The sequence below is a fragment of the Cololabis saira genome, chromosome 6 (genome assembly GCF_033807715.1).
Source record: "Cololabis saira isolate AMF1-May2022 chromosome 6, fColSai1.1, whole genome shotgun sequence".
Taxonomy (NCBI): Eukaryota; Metazoa; Chordata; class Actinopteri; order Beloniformes; family Belonidae; genus Cololabis; species Cololabis saira.
This window is the reverse complement of record NC_084592.1, coordinates 22,050,058-22,063,953: the sequence shown is the minus strand read 5'-3', so window position 1 is coordinate 22,063,953 and position 13,896 is coordinate 22,050,058. Positions and strand designations below refer to the sequence as shown.

At 39.6% G+C, this 13,896-nt stretch overlaps 1 protein-coding gene across 3 annotated transcripts in view; it reads left to right on the top strand.

Moving 5' to 3' along the window:
• The window catches only part of LOC133446012 (hyccin 2), a 48,298-nt gene that overhangs the window by 20,358 nt on the left and 14,044 nt on the right, over nucleotides 1-13,896 (top strand). For 2 of the 3 annotated variants that reach the window (XM_061723675.1, XM_061723678.1), the window contains exons 2-6: nucleotides 1,196-1,280; nucleotides 7,047-7,124; nucleotides 10,000-10,101; nucleotides 11,635-11,814; nucleotides 13,538-13,618. In XM_061723675.1, coding sequence (XP_061579659.1) covers nucleotides 7,074-7,124; nucleotides 10,000-10,101; nucleotides 11,635-11,814; nucleotides 13,538-13,618 — 414 coding nt within the window. In that variant the 5' untranslated portion in view covers nucleotides 1,196-1,280; nucleotides 7,047-7,073. Of the gene's footprint in view, nucleotides 1-1,195; nucleotides 1,281-7,043; nucleotides 7,125-9,999; nucleotides 10,102-11,634; nucleotides 11,815-13,537; nucleotides 13,619-13,896 lie in introns of all 3 variants that reach the window. The other variant, XM_061723676.1, reaches the window with a different exon arrangement.

The window sequence follows — 13,896 nt, the reverse complement described above, 5'->3', positions numbered from 1 at the left end:
ATTCAAATTAAGTCTACCTTTCTCTCTATGAGCTATAAATAGCTGCATATATTAACTCCACCAGCAACAAAAGATAGCAGAGGCTGCAGGGTGTGTCTTCCATTCATGAACCTCCACTTATATGTGTTTAGGCAATGGGAGCAGCGGCCTGAGGCGAAACAAGGCAAAACCAATAAGGTGTTTTGAATTAAAATGTTTAAAAACATGTGTTTCATTCGATTTTTAAAGATTATTACATTTGGAGCAAAACTCCTTGTGGGCACCATGATGGTGAGCACCATGTACTTCCTGTCTGATATAATCTGGGCCCTGACCATGCAGAAATGTATGGAACATAAGAAACTCCCTAAACTGAGTTCTCTGTTTACCTGGAGGCTAGAGAGGCCCAGAGTTCAGACGTCCCTCCCACAAGCTGCCTCCTCCAACTATTTCAGCAGGACACCAAGTGGTTCCCAGGCCACAGTTCATCCTGGGTCTACCACGGTGCTCTCTCCTGGTTGCATGCCTGACACATTTCCCCAGGGAGGCATCCTAACCAGATGCCTGTACCACCTCAGGTGGCTCCTTGCAGTGTGGTTTGCTTGCCCAATTGCCCCAGAAAATATATTGTTTGAGGCAATTTCCACTGGTGCATGGGATTTAGATATCAGTCAAAAACATGGGCCTTGCCATGCCGACCCTCTGCTGTGTGGACTTCAAGCGTTATTTTCAGCCTCATATCCTCTGTTGGATTTATTTTCTTTATGACGATATCAAATTATGTCGTATAATGTCATTTGCTTGCATCATTTGATAAATGGCATTAATTCATGCAGCCTGAAAAATAATGATCTCTCCAGTTATATTCCAATTCATCCGTCTGATGGAGAGCTCTCATAAATGCATGTCTTAAAGTCAAATTCCTATGACAAATGTGTTAGGACCTTTCTTGTTCTTTTTCCTGGGATTTCATCTTCAGTTAAAATAAACTTCACCCCAAGGCTGAAAGCTCTCATCATATATTTCTGTGCAGCTACCTTTCTGTGTGTGTCGTCAGAATCAAATTACCCAAAGTAACTGTTAAATGTTAAACTCAGCCAATATGAATATCAGTTTTATCTTGACTTGTACAGATTACCATTTTACTTATCTCGAACAGTTTTTCTCTTAATGATCCGATGGAGGTTTTTGATTGTTTTATCCTTTGTTGTTTCAGGTGACCCTGATAGAGCGGGAGATGTGTGGGACTATGAAAAACCATTTGCATTTCTCTGTGGAGATTTGAATTCTGGGACGCTGAGGTAAGGACATGGGAGTCACATGCATGCCAGTCAAAGTGTCTTAATAGTTTGCTTTGTATTGATACTCTTACATGTCTAATTCAATAATTTATCAAATTCATATTCTGTCTATAGATTACTAAAGTGTACTTCTCACTTAAACCCATAATCAGCATTATCAGTATAGCTGACTGTTTATCTTGCATGTTTGTCAAAACATGTGTGATATTTATAATGTATAGTGTCCTTTTGCATATGCTGGTCATATGAAGACCTCATATTATTTTCACTCATTAGTTTAACACATCAGAGGTGTTGACAATTCTTGAAAATGGTTCTTCTGATAATGAATGTTTCTGTTAAAGACATATCATATATTCTTCTTTATATTATAAAAACAGGAACTGAAACAAGACTTCCAGCTTTCATTGAAATGTTGATATTAGTGCATCATCGCTGAGCTGCCTCTCAATGCAGAGTCTTAATTTGTATGCAGTACTTCAGAGAGTAATTTAATTTGTGTTGTTTTTGCAAAGCGAACAGTTATCATTGATTAATATTTCCCTCTGACTTTAAGTCACTTGACTTCACTTCCCGTGGTGACTGATAAGCCTGCTCTGCTGATGAAACATTTTACTTCGGTGAATCTTTGACAACATAACAAGCCAGAGGAAATGAAAGAGCCAGCCTTTCATAAAGAGCCAAACAAGCTGACGAAGACGAGCCTTTCAATACACACATGCAGATTTAACGATGTACACACACACACACACACACACACACACACACACACACACACACACACACACACACACACACAAAATATACCTCTCGTTCATATCATCTGTTTTCCTCCAGCACAGCAGCAAATTGGTTATCTTTCTCCTCTGCGCCTCTTTTGTAACACTGTCATGTTTATCTCCTCCATTTTGAGATTCCCATCATTTATGATGGATTAATCTAAATGATAACATCTAAATATTAAAGTGAAATTCCCCTGTTACTCTTACAGGGCAGGACGCAGCAGGCCGACCAAGTTAAATATTTTCCTTTGGATTTGAATGTACATTTACATACATTATCCTTTTGTTTGTTTTACAGGAATATCCTAGTTATTCTCTAACTTGTGTTGAAAGAAATTACGGTAAAAAAGTCACATGTTAAATTGTTAACTGGTACAATACAAAAACCAAAGGAAATAATTTCCAGTGTCTTCACCGCATATGTTCGTTGTAAGGAGAACTTTCCAAAAGGAGCAGAGTTACTAGTCTGGTATCTTCCATATTCTCTTACTACTTGAGGAAGTTTACCTCTCTGGTATCATTACTGATACTGTATGTGTCATGTCAGCTGTATTGGACATCATCATCATCAGCATGTCCTCCAGGTGAATTAAATGTCTCTTCACTTTTCATTAACCGACTAGTATTGAAATACATTTGCGACTTTGAGCTCATTTCCACATGATTTTGCACTAATAATGCCATGAGGACACCACTGAAGAATGAATGGGGTTTTGTCATTTGGAAGCATTTCAATTTCCATCAATTTGCAAGTAATATTTGATGTGGAAATAAATTAAACAAATGTTGTGGCATGGTGGCTTGGGTCATCTCATCACAGTGAGAAGTTGTGTTGGGAATAGACTTTGAGCTGGTTTGTTATAAACTTCCGCCATATAACTTCCCGTGTTTAACAGGAGAAAAGTTCAGGTTGGTAACCTCTGTTGCACCGCTGAGAGGGAGCGTTAGTCCATGTTGCATATGACACCGGGGATTTCTCTTCTTTCTGTCTTTGTGACTTAAAAAAAGTGCAGAAATGCAGATAAGATGCTATGATAAAACATTTTTGTGTCTCTGAAATTGGGACTTTTTAAAAATTGTGACATAGGCTACTTGTTGAGATTCTTAGCTCCAGTAAGAGAAGAGCTTCCTCTCCCAAATCCACCTTTTAAAATGATAAGCAATGATATGCACTCATTGACCTTGTTAGTATTGGACTTGTTCTCGTGCATCTGTTATGTCCCACACCAAAACAATTGACATACAAATTAGTTGATCTCCAATTTGGTACCATGCGGAGCAGTAAATTAGGCAGCTTTACAGCTCTCTACAGCTAGCATAGCTTATACTCAATCTTTATCTCCGATAAAAAATGCATTTGGCTGTACTGGTGCTGACTTCCTTCGGGTTCTGAGCTCATCTGTCACTTCAGGGTCAGACCTTAGAGCACAAACTACTGAGCATGCAAAGAGCACCGAGGCCAGTTTAAGTTCAATCGACCACATTCCTGCTGGAGTAAACACATTTTCCATTCACATTACCAGGGCATGTTAGCTGTTACTCAGACTAACAATTTTCCCTTTTTCTAAAGGCAAAATGTAGGCATTGATATATGCTGCAGTGTTTTGCATTATACTGATATGCAGCGTGCTTAACAATGTGGCACACAAATGCAGTGTAGCGTTACCATGGGAGCCTCGTTCTCTCCCAGCAGCCATCCCTTCCTGGTGTGTGTCGTGAGTGTAGGCTTTCCTTCACCTCCCTCAACATGCAATAGTCACTCTGGCAACATGTAGTCACCCTCTTATTTACTTATCTAGTTTAGGCTTTTTTCAGTAACTGTCCGTTTCTCTGAACCACCTGCATTTTCTGTTAGTGTGACATTTCCAAGCAATAAACCACCAACATTTTTTTTGTTGTTAGTGGCTTCCTTCTCTGTGATCAGGCCTTTGATATCAACGCTTTGAAGTTTCTCCTCTTTGCTGCAGGATTCGCCATTGTTCACTGGATAATATGTGACAGGATGGCCATATCTGTCGTCCATTTAAATAGCAATTTATGCGCAGAACCAAAGCAGGGTAATTGGTTCATGCACATATAATCCTTTTAAGAGAACAAACCTCAGAATGATGACACATAAGGTTTGTCATTACCCCATGTTGTAACTACCAAAACGTGAGCCAAAATTCAGGAGCTATGTATTCATAAAAAGTACAAACTGTCAAACACGGTGGTGTTGGGTGATAGTTTGGGCTTAGTTTGCAGCCACTCAACCTTGTGACCTTACACTAGAGGTCGACCAATCACTCACCCAATCAGTTAATCACTTTTTGATAATTAGCGGCAGCTAACAACTGAGTGCACTAAGCCGATTAACGGACTGGCACTTTTGAGGGCAGTGCAGCATTGTTGCTGTGGGAAAAGAAGGGGGAAATGCACAGCACCACGCTTCTGTCAATCAAATCTTAAAGGTATTGTGACATCATTTTTAACATGCTTTTAACACTATTAAAAGTCTTTGCCAACATCCCTCAAATGTGTCTAAAAGAGTGTAACAAGAAAAACTTCACTCTAGTACTCTTTTCCTGGCTTTTTATTACAGTGTTTTTTTGCGCCGTGAAAAATGCTTCCTTTCCCCCCTTTCCTGTCAATCATTGCTCCGCTCCTCCTCCAAACCTCCTCCTCCTCCGGCCATACGCTCACAGCGGCGTCGGAGAGTTAAGCCGGGAGCGACAGGCGAAGCATGCACGGAAAAGCAGGAGGGCGAACCACAGCAAACAATCATAAAAATAAAGGCATGCAAGCAGCACTGTCCCCTTATCTTAAGTCCAGTCAGTGGCCGCGGGTCTTCTTAGCAGTTTTCCTCCGGTGATTAGAACAAAAGAGGCTCTACAGCTCCGTGTTAAGCCTCATTTATGGTTCCGCGTTAAATCGACGCAGAGCCTACGCCGTAGGGTTCAGCGTACGGTGCGCATCGCCGCGTAACCCTACGCCGTAGGCTCTGCGTCGGTGTAACGCGGAACCATAAATCAGCCTTTATGGTGCGCTTGGAGAGGAGAGGAGGCAGGGAGCTGGGTGGAGGGGGTGGTGATTTAGCGGATCGTTACGTAACGATCTGCCACCAAACCAGGTGCGCCGTTTTTGCATAGTTATGCGGAAAATCCCAGAAAGCACACAATACACTGAATGTTAAAAGTTTGTTGTTTTTTGGGTGTAATTGATGTCAAGACACCCAACAAAACACAAAAAATCAAGAAAAATGTGTTTTTCATGTCACAATCCTTTTAAGCTAATAGCAATCTGCTACACTTACCAACACTGTTTTCCAAAATTAACATCTAACTTCTTATGATAAGACAGAGGTTTTAACCATTATTTATCTGCTGTTCTAATTATTTATCTCTCAACCAGTGCATATTTTACTGGATTAGATATGAACTGTTACTTTAAGGGAAAACAAAAAAGCTAATTACTGAGGGCTACTTTTTAACTTTTTCGTCTTAGTAGATCGACCTCAGCTACAGCCTTCAGTTAAAGCTCGGGTAGAGCTGCACATGAACTTAGTTATTGAAACCTGTATTGTGCTTCAGAGCAAAAGTATTAAATACTAGTATTAATAAACTAACTTTTATCAGTTATTTTAGGATGCATCTCCCTTGGAGGCTGTGTGAGAGGCGGAGTACACATCCTAGAACAACATGTTCACACAGAGAGAAAGGCTACTAGTAATGACAGCAGGAAAAACTAAGTGTTCTTAAGTGTTACAGTTGACGTTAGTTGATGGTGGCAAAGTGAACCAGTTACCCTTACATCCAAGTCCTGGATAGATTGTTCTGGGCACAGCTCAGTCGGCAACCAAGTATCTCTCAGGGTCCACTGTTGGGCATCATCTACCTGCTTCATCTGATCAAGGAGGTAGCTCTGTGAGAATAATGTTATTGGAATTTTCACATTCAGTAATGCAATACTACATGAGAAACTACAGATACCTGGATATTTATTCATTTGGACTGAATTAAAGATACAACACTGATGCTCTGTAGGTGAAGGGACAGAGAAGGCTACTTCTTGAGGAGGTTTAGGTCCCCCCATGTTTGCAGGAAAATGTGACATATCTTCTATAAGTGTGCTGAGCTGCCATGATCTGTCGGGAGAGCACCATGAACTCAGGGATTTGAAGAAACCGATAAAGACTGGCTTTTTGCTGTTGACTAGCAACACATCACATCCTCTACACAGCTCTGTGAACAAACAATGGAGTGTCTTCTGTTAGAGACTGTTTCAGCTTCACTGCAGAACAGACCAATACAGGAGCTCATTCATTCCCACAACAATGACCTATGATGACTTTATATTGACTTTCCTGCAAGAACTTAATTTTCCTTTTCGGGATTGATGAAGTATTTCTGAACTGAAATGAGGTAGGACTTGACATATTACTCTGTGTAGTATGTCGAGTTCTTGTTTGTCGGACTTAGTATTTACCTCATTTAAGGCCTGATAAGAACCACATGATTTTTTTTTTTTTATATACCGGTAGTCCTAATACTTAAAAGTTTAGAAATGAAAGAGTTTTACTTTGACCAGGTTGATTTCAAAAGCCTTGAGTGTTGTATTTCAGCATTGCATTGATGGATAATATATTTTCTTAAACACAGACTCAATTATCTTTTTCTTTTTTTGCTGTTCTGCATTATCACTGAGAAAAAAAGAAAGAACAAAGGCCACTGAGTATTTCCCGAAAATGTTCTTGCTGGAAATGTTTCTTGTTCAGTGGGAAAGTGTACTAAAAACACAAATGCACCTTCAGCACTTGTGTGACGGTTGACTAAAATGGGAAGTGACGTGCATTAACATCATGTCTACATGTGGTAAATGCTTTCACACATTCGAAACGTGGGTATTCTGGTTCATTGTGGTTTTGTATGACCGAGTCCCAGCTGCTGTCTTACCTTTCTTTTTCTTTTTGTCAATGTATTTCCATCTACCGCTCTTTGACAAGTAGACAACCGAGAGGAGGTCTCTGAGGAAGATGCTGGGCTCAGAGCGCGGAGTTGTCGAAGAATGGCTTTCCGAATTCAAGGTAAAGGACATCCTTTGTCCTCATTCGTGAGTCATTACAATCAAAATGTACTCCAATTGCTGTTTTTGTCCCCACCCCCCATGGAAATGTCAAACTGTCAGTTTAACACCTGCAAAAAAGTGTTGAGCATAAATGTTTTGTGCATTTTGAAACTTTGCACTCATTGTAAAACATTTTTTTCTATGAATGTGAGAGAAAACTGCAGTAGTCAGTTTAATGGATTTCCGAATCCCAGTCATAAGTACCAATTTCTTTGGAGCCAGCTGTCAGCTGCACCACGGTGTTTCTTAAAAAGATCATGAGACAAGTCAGGATGCTCAAAAGAGAACATTTGCCTTTCAGGGTGTTATGAATCATCATCTCCATCCTCGTGATTACTTCAGCTGTGTTCAAACCGAGCTATGGACATATTCCAAAGCACAAATGTCATAAGAGCTGGGACAGCATACAGTTTTATAATTTCAATGCCTTCTTGTTTCACTCCTTTATGATGTTAACATTGAGATGAGGGACTTTTTTTTTTTAAACCAGCAGCCAATCAGGGCTGTTTTGTGATAAGTGTGTTTGCATAGTTTCTAGGTGCTTTCAATCTACTCGGGTATTTCCATTCTTCTTATATCTACATGTGAGGCAAAATCACTGTACTCTATTCACAGGTCCCTTGAGATCCTGTCACAGCGTTTCGGTCACGTTTTAGTCTGGATTTGACTTGCTAATTGTAGCACCTCAAATTTTTTTTAACAGACTTTTCTTGACGTATCTTTCCATTACAGATTTGCTGGTGTGCTTGTGAGCGTTCATTGCCCTCCCGACCAGCTTTTCTGAATGCTGACTGATATTTACAAATGCAGCTACAAACAGGGCTGATCCCTGCTGTTTTCAGTGGGATCTGTTAACACAAAAGGAAGTGATATTAAAACATACAGCAGTATTTATTCATAAGGATCCAAACACTTTCCTATATTTAGTTTAAACAGCTGTTATGAATGCCATTTTCTAAACAACGTTTACAAGTGAGGAATGCTGAATTTAAAAAAACGTATCATTGTTCCCTGGCTTCATTTTGGTGACCGTTTTTTGTTAATTCCTGTTATATAGTTCCTTGTCTACTAGGTAGACACGGATGTGACTAAATAACGTCAGTTCCAGTGTTTTGCTTGATAAAGATAATCTGGCCCCTCGCCCCTGATGCAAAAGTAATTTCATCTAGCCCTCCAAGTGTGTGTGCTACAATAGCAGCAGTTTTCTGGCTCAGAACTGGTGCTTTCTTTTTCACCAGCTGTCAAAAAGCAAAAACCCAGCTGTCGCATCCACACTGAAAGATGGTAGAAGACTTGAGCTGATGATTATTAGATTTTCTTAAAATCTCCAATCATCCTAAGAGCTGCACATAAACACAAACAAAATACACACATATCAAGCATTACCTTCATAACCTTTTTTAAACAGTCAAAACTTTGTATCATACTCAAAAATCACTTTAAAACAAAATAAACACTGAGAATAACATTCTATTAATACTGGCCTTGTGCCTCATCAGGGGTACTAAAGCATTAGTATACCTTAAAGCAGATTAAATATGTTGCACTAATGTTTCTTTATCACTGTTTTCTTGTCTTATTATTAGGGCTGGGCGATATATCGAGATTTCAATATATATCGATATATTTCCAAACGCGATATGGTACGAGACAATATCGTTTATATCGAGAATTTTTTTTTTTTTTTTTTTAATGATTTTGATATAGCTTATTTTTAGTTTTTTCTTATTTTTAGTCTGCCTGTTACTGTCTACATTGTATTAATTGCACAGTGTATTTTAATTTAATTGTTATGCAGGAAAGTGATATTTGTTTTATTTTATTCAAGAAGCATTTTTATTCTATATATGCAGGCAGTTTATTTTTATTTCATTTGTTTTATACATTTTGATATTGTGCAGACCTCTGTTAATAAATGTACCTGTGTGACATTTGGCACGAGGCTTTGTATTAAAACTGACTGTTTTTTTAAGGGTTTGCCTCAGAAAAAATGAAGCTAACAGAGATGCTATGCTATAATGCTTTGGGGGAAACCCCAATTATGGCACAGAAAAAATATCGATATATATCGAGTATCGCCATTCAGCTAGAAAATATCGAGATATGACTTTTGGTCCATATCGCCCAGCCCTACTTATTATTAAGTAGTTGGTGGTAGGAACTGATGTTACTTCTATCATTTCAAAAGTCATGTACTTTGTTCAGAAGCAAGATTTCGAACCTAAGCTGTGTTGCCGTATCTTATTAGGAGATCAAGCCATACTTGGTCCTGCTCTGGAAACGATTTAAAATATGAAGAGGGTGTGTTTTTATACAGCAGTAAAATTCTGAAATAACCTTCAACATTATCATGAACCTATGGCAATGTTTGTGGAAGAGAACATACATTTCCTGTCTGTCATCTGCAGATTATACTTGGGCTTGAATGTTTGAGGAATGCCTGTCAGATATCAACAGTTTTTTTTGTTTTTTTTTCTTAATCAAAAAGCTGTCTTTATGTGGACGTTTGCGCCTTTAGTCCAGCATCCATTCTGAATTTCCCGTTCACAATTTGTCTCTTTTTGTAATGTTTTTTGATGCCACAAAGACTGCTTTTTTCTTTTATGTAGACTTCTCCTTTTTTAAGAGTCACATCTGTAGAAATGTAGTTAATTGATGCAATACAAAATCTTGGATTTTGTAGCACGGGGAAAAAACTCACACACATCATTTTTTTTTTTGTCTGCAGTCAGTGATGATTAGGACACCTTGAATCCCAATGTCTGTGTGAAATATTCATAAATGTTACAATGATGAGTTGCAACCTAACAGTCCTCTGTTTCTCTCTCCTCCAGTCCTTACCAGAAACCCACATCCCCAGCTACGCTGGCAGCCTTCATCTCAAAAAGTCTCTGGTGCCCGCGCTCTACAGAGTCATCCAGGACCCCAACAACGAGGTGAAACATTAAAGACACGCACTTGAGTCTGTGTTTTAGTGTTTTTTAGCTTGTGTTGCTTGTGACTCACATGATGATGTGTCATTCGGCAGTGAGTAACAGACTGACATACAACTCTTTTTCAAAGGGTACACAAGTACGCTGAAGCACAAGTATGTGCTATTCTTGTGTGGCGGTTTGGTTAAAGGCCACAGTGACAGCCACATTACCTGTGGGATGGTACACAGTGTTCCCTGTTTGTTGTACATGCACACATCCATGAAACTACTCACACATATTAGGCTCTGATAAACAAACTAAAACATCTGCTGCCCACACCGAAGAAGCACCGTGCCCAGTCACACAGCAATACATAACCACGTCAGTTTTATTTCAATGCACATATTGCGTCCTGCACCTACACAGCCAACCTCCTGTTTATTTTAGTTTTAGCTACACAGTGTAACACTCAAGCTTTGCATTTGAATTTGATTCAAATGACACTTGTGTATGCTTTTCTCCCTGACACCATTTCCCCTCAATTTCACGGTCAAATTTGAGCGTCAAGCATTCAGGGATCCAAATTCCATTAGTAAGGTCAGTCCAGCCGACCAATCCCATTAATGATGAAACAAATGATTCAGGAGGGCGTGTGTGTGTTGACATGTTTGTGTAATAAATCCAGGGATCATGAAATGTGCCTGGCTGTTGCATGTTTTTCATTTTTTGTTGTTTTTTTCCCCGTGCTGATGACAAAGAGGTCAAAGCCCTTACCAAGTTCATTTATGTATTTCTATTTATTCAGCAGTGCCGTTTGGGCACTTACGTCTTTGACTCCTGTGCAGTGTAAACACATGGCGTCAGGGTGCTCCCTTGAGACAACATCTGGCCATTGTAGAGAAATATCCTCTCCACCTTTCTGTCCCCAGACAGCGTCATTTCCTTTTGTCAGCAAATATTTCCCGCCATCTGTACATTCCTGTCGTCAAAATTATCCTGAAGATGTTTTAACATTTTTTGACATAACTGTTAAAGTTCTCTTTAAGTGTATTTGTGTTTCAAAGTATCTGCTGCCCAGAAGTGATATCACATCTCCATGGTCTTTTTTTAGTATCTCTACATGCCTACATTTGTATTGATTTAGCAGATTAGTCCTTTCATACAATACATTTCTTTATTTAAGCATACAGAGGGCACAGTGATAACACAAAGAAATATTGTATATATGAGTGTGCATCTCATTTTCCATATTGAATTTTGTTTAAAACCATGTGGACCTTCTTTCACAGCAAATATTTTGATGAATCGCACTATATAAAAAGCAAAAACAGGTGCAACAGCATGGTTTTGTAACCCAGTAAAGTATATCAGTGGGCTTAAATAGGAACACAAACATCCTGTGGAGAAATGTCATCATTGGTACCATCAGTGGATTTCCTGGTATGACATGTTTACAACTCAGTAATGGAAAAGGTTTATAAAAAGAATCAAACACCCTCATGACTAAGTTCGAATGATTGTAATAATTTGCATTTATTTCCACCTGCTGTCTAGCTGCTGGAGCCTGTGTGTCACCAGCTGTTCGAGTTGTACCGCAGCTCCGAAGACCGCTTACGCCGCTTCACCCTGCAGTTCCTGCCTGAGCTGGTGTGGGTATATCTGCGCGTAACTGCTAGCAGAGATCGCCAGAGCAATGGCTGCATTGAGGCCCTCCTCCTGGGCATGTACAACCTTGTGAGTAGCAGTCATTGTGTTGCGGTGGTGGTGGTGGTGTTGAGGGCAAAATAATGATGTTTTATCAAATATAGACTTGACCACAATTCCAGTGATGCCAGCTGCAAGATGAGCTGCTGTGCAAAAGTAGGAGCTTTTTATTTTCCAGTTCACTTGACACAATGTGGCTGAGCTGGGTGTTCAGGATTTGGAAAAATCATCTTATTGTATGAATACCCTTGGAATGGGTTTGCATAAGGTGTTGGAGGAAAAAAGTTAAAAAGAGAGTAAAAAAAAAAAAAGACAATCCAATGTCATTTTAATTTGTGTATAAAAAGAACTGTTTCTACAGACATTTCTGTACCTGATATTATTTCTATCGCCACCATCTAAAGTCCTCACAAATCAGCTACTGAATGTTACAAAAACTACCGTCAAGACACACGAAATGAGGAGAGTTTCTGGCCTCTGCTTCCACAGACTATAGAATTGCCCATTCACCATTTACAAAACATGACGACATTAGAAGCAGATACCACGAACTCTCCTCCTTTTGCATCTACTGACAGTAGTAAGTACAGCTGTGGCAGTTGACTTGTATGAACGCATTACCTCGGCCTGGCACGAGGGACCCTGCTAACACCATCACTTTAGCGGAGAGATATTTTGTCTTGTCAGGCTTAAAATTGCATTTTATTCTGACATAAGTTGATTGCCCTGAGGATTAATATTGATTGCTGTTTTGCTGTAAAAGTAAATTGCATTATAACTCTAAACCGCTCAGTTTCGGGTCGTTTTGGTCCCTAAAATTTATACCGTCTATCTTGTAAAAGTAGAACTGTAGGTCGACTTTCAGGAGGAACATTCTGGAGTTAAACCAACTGTACCCGGTAGGTTTAACTCCATAATGTTCCTTTAATGTTCTGTAACTGAGCGTGACGGATAATCACAACGTTGTGCATATACAATAAACTGTACGTCTGGCTCTCGGCTGATACAGACGGTCCTGTTTCCTCCCTTTTTCAGTCACCAGCTCATTCCACCTCTCATGTTGATTTGCTGTCTAAGAATTATTTGTGCAAATAAATGTTTTATTGCTTGAGATGGATTAATAGGAGTCACTATTTCACAGGACGAAGATACTGGATGGTGTGTTTTAAACAGTGAACTTGTTACTTGTAATAGATATTGGTCGTTTTTCATTCAGAAAGCAAAAACTATGTGATGTGAATCATTGGTTACTTTTTAGGCTAAGTAGAGGGGGAACATTTGAGAGCCTTTGTTTGTTTACTGCCAAGGTGACCTACAGGGAAAACCCTGGTTGATGGCTAAGCCCGAGGTAGATTACATCACCAGGAGACACCCTTGGGGAAGTGTGCTAAGAGCAAGAGATATCAATAGAAAGAGGTCCATGTCAGCCAGCATGGCTTTGGGCACGTTCATACATAATTTATTCCTCTTTGTCTTTACCACTCAACACACACAGACTTGCATCCAGCACATGCTCACAGACTTCTTTCCGTTGATGGCCGAGCCCTGATAAACGGCTTTCGTTTCAACAGTTGCATCTGAATTTCACAGATGGACTGCTAACCACTGAAGAACAGAAAAAGCAAACAGTTCACTCACACGTTGCAGTAACAATGATAAGGCCCGCTTGATATCTTATTGTATCTTAATAAAAACCATGCAACATCTTGCTTATACATTTCTTGTTTCTTCTTCCATCGTTTTGGTTTTGCAGGAAATTGTGGATAAAGATGGCAACAGCAAGCTCCTCTCCTTTACAATCCCATCTCTGTCCAAACCGTCAGTATATCATGAGGTAAGACGTCTGATCGTCGCGCTTGAGCTTTGATTGATTCCATTTTCTGTCCATTAGGCTCTTTCCGTCTGTTTGTGTCCGTTTCTGTCACGCTGGGTTTGGGGATCCTCACTCGACTGACCTGTCGGCCAAATCAGGACACAGTATTTATTTATTTACCGTTGTGTTGACCTGGAATTCATTAACACAAACAGAACATGCTGACCTAAAAAACATTTGGGGCTAATGTCCAGATTTCCTGGCTTTTTTTCACCACCTAAAGCACAGAGTGGATGTTT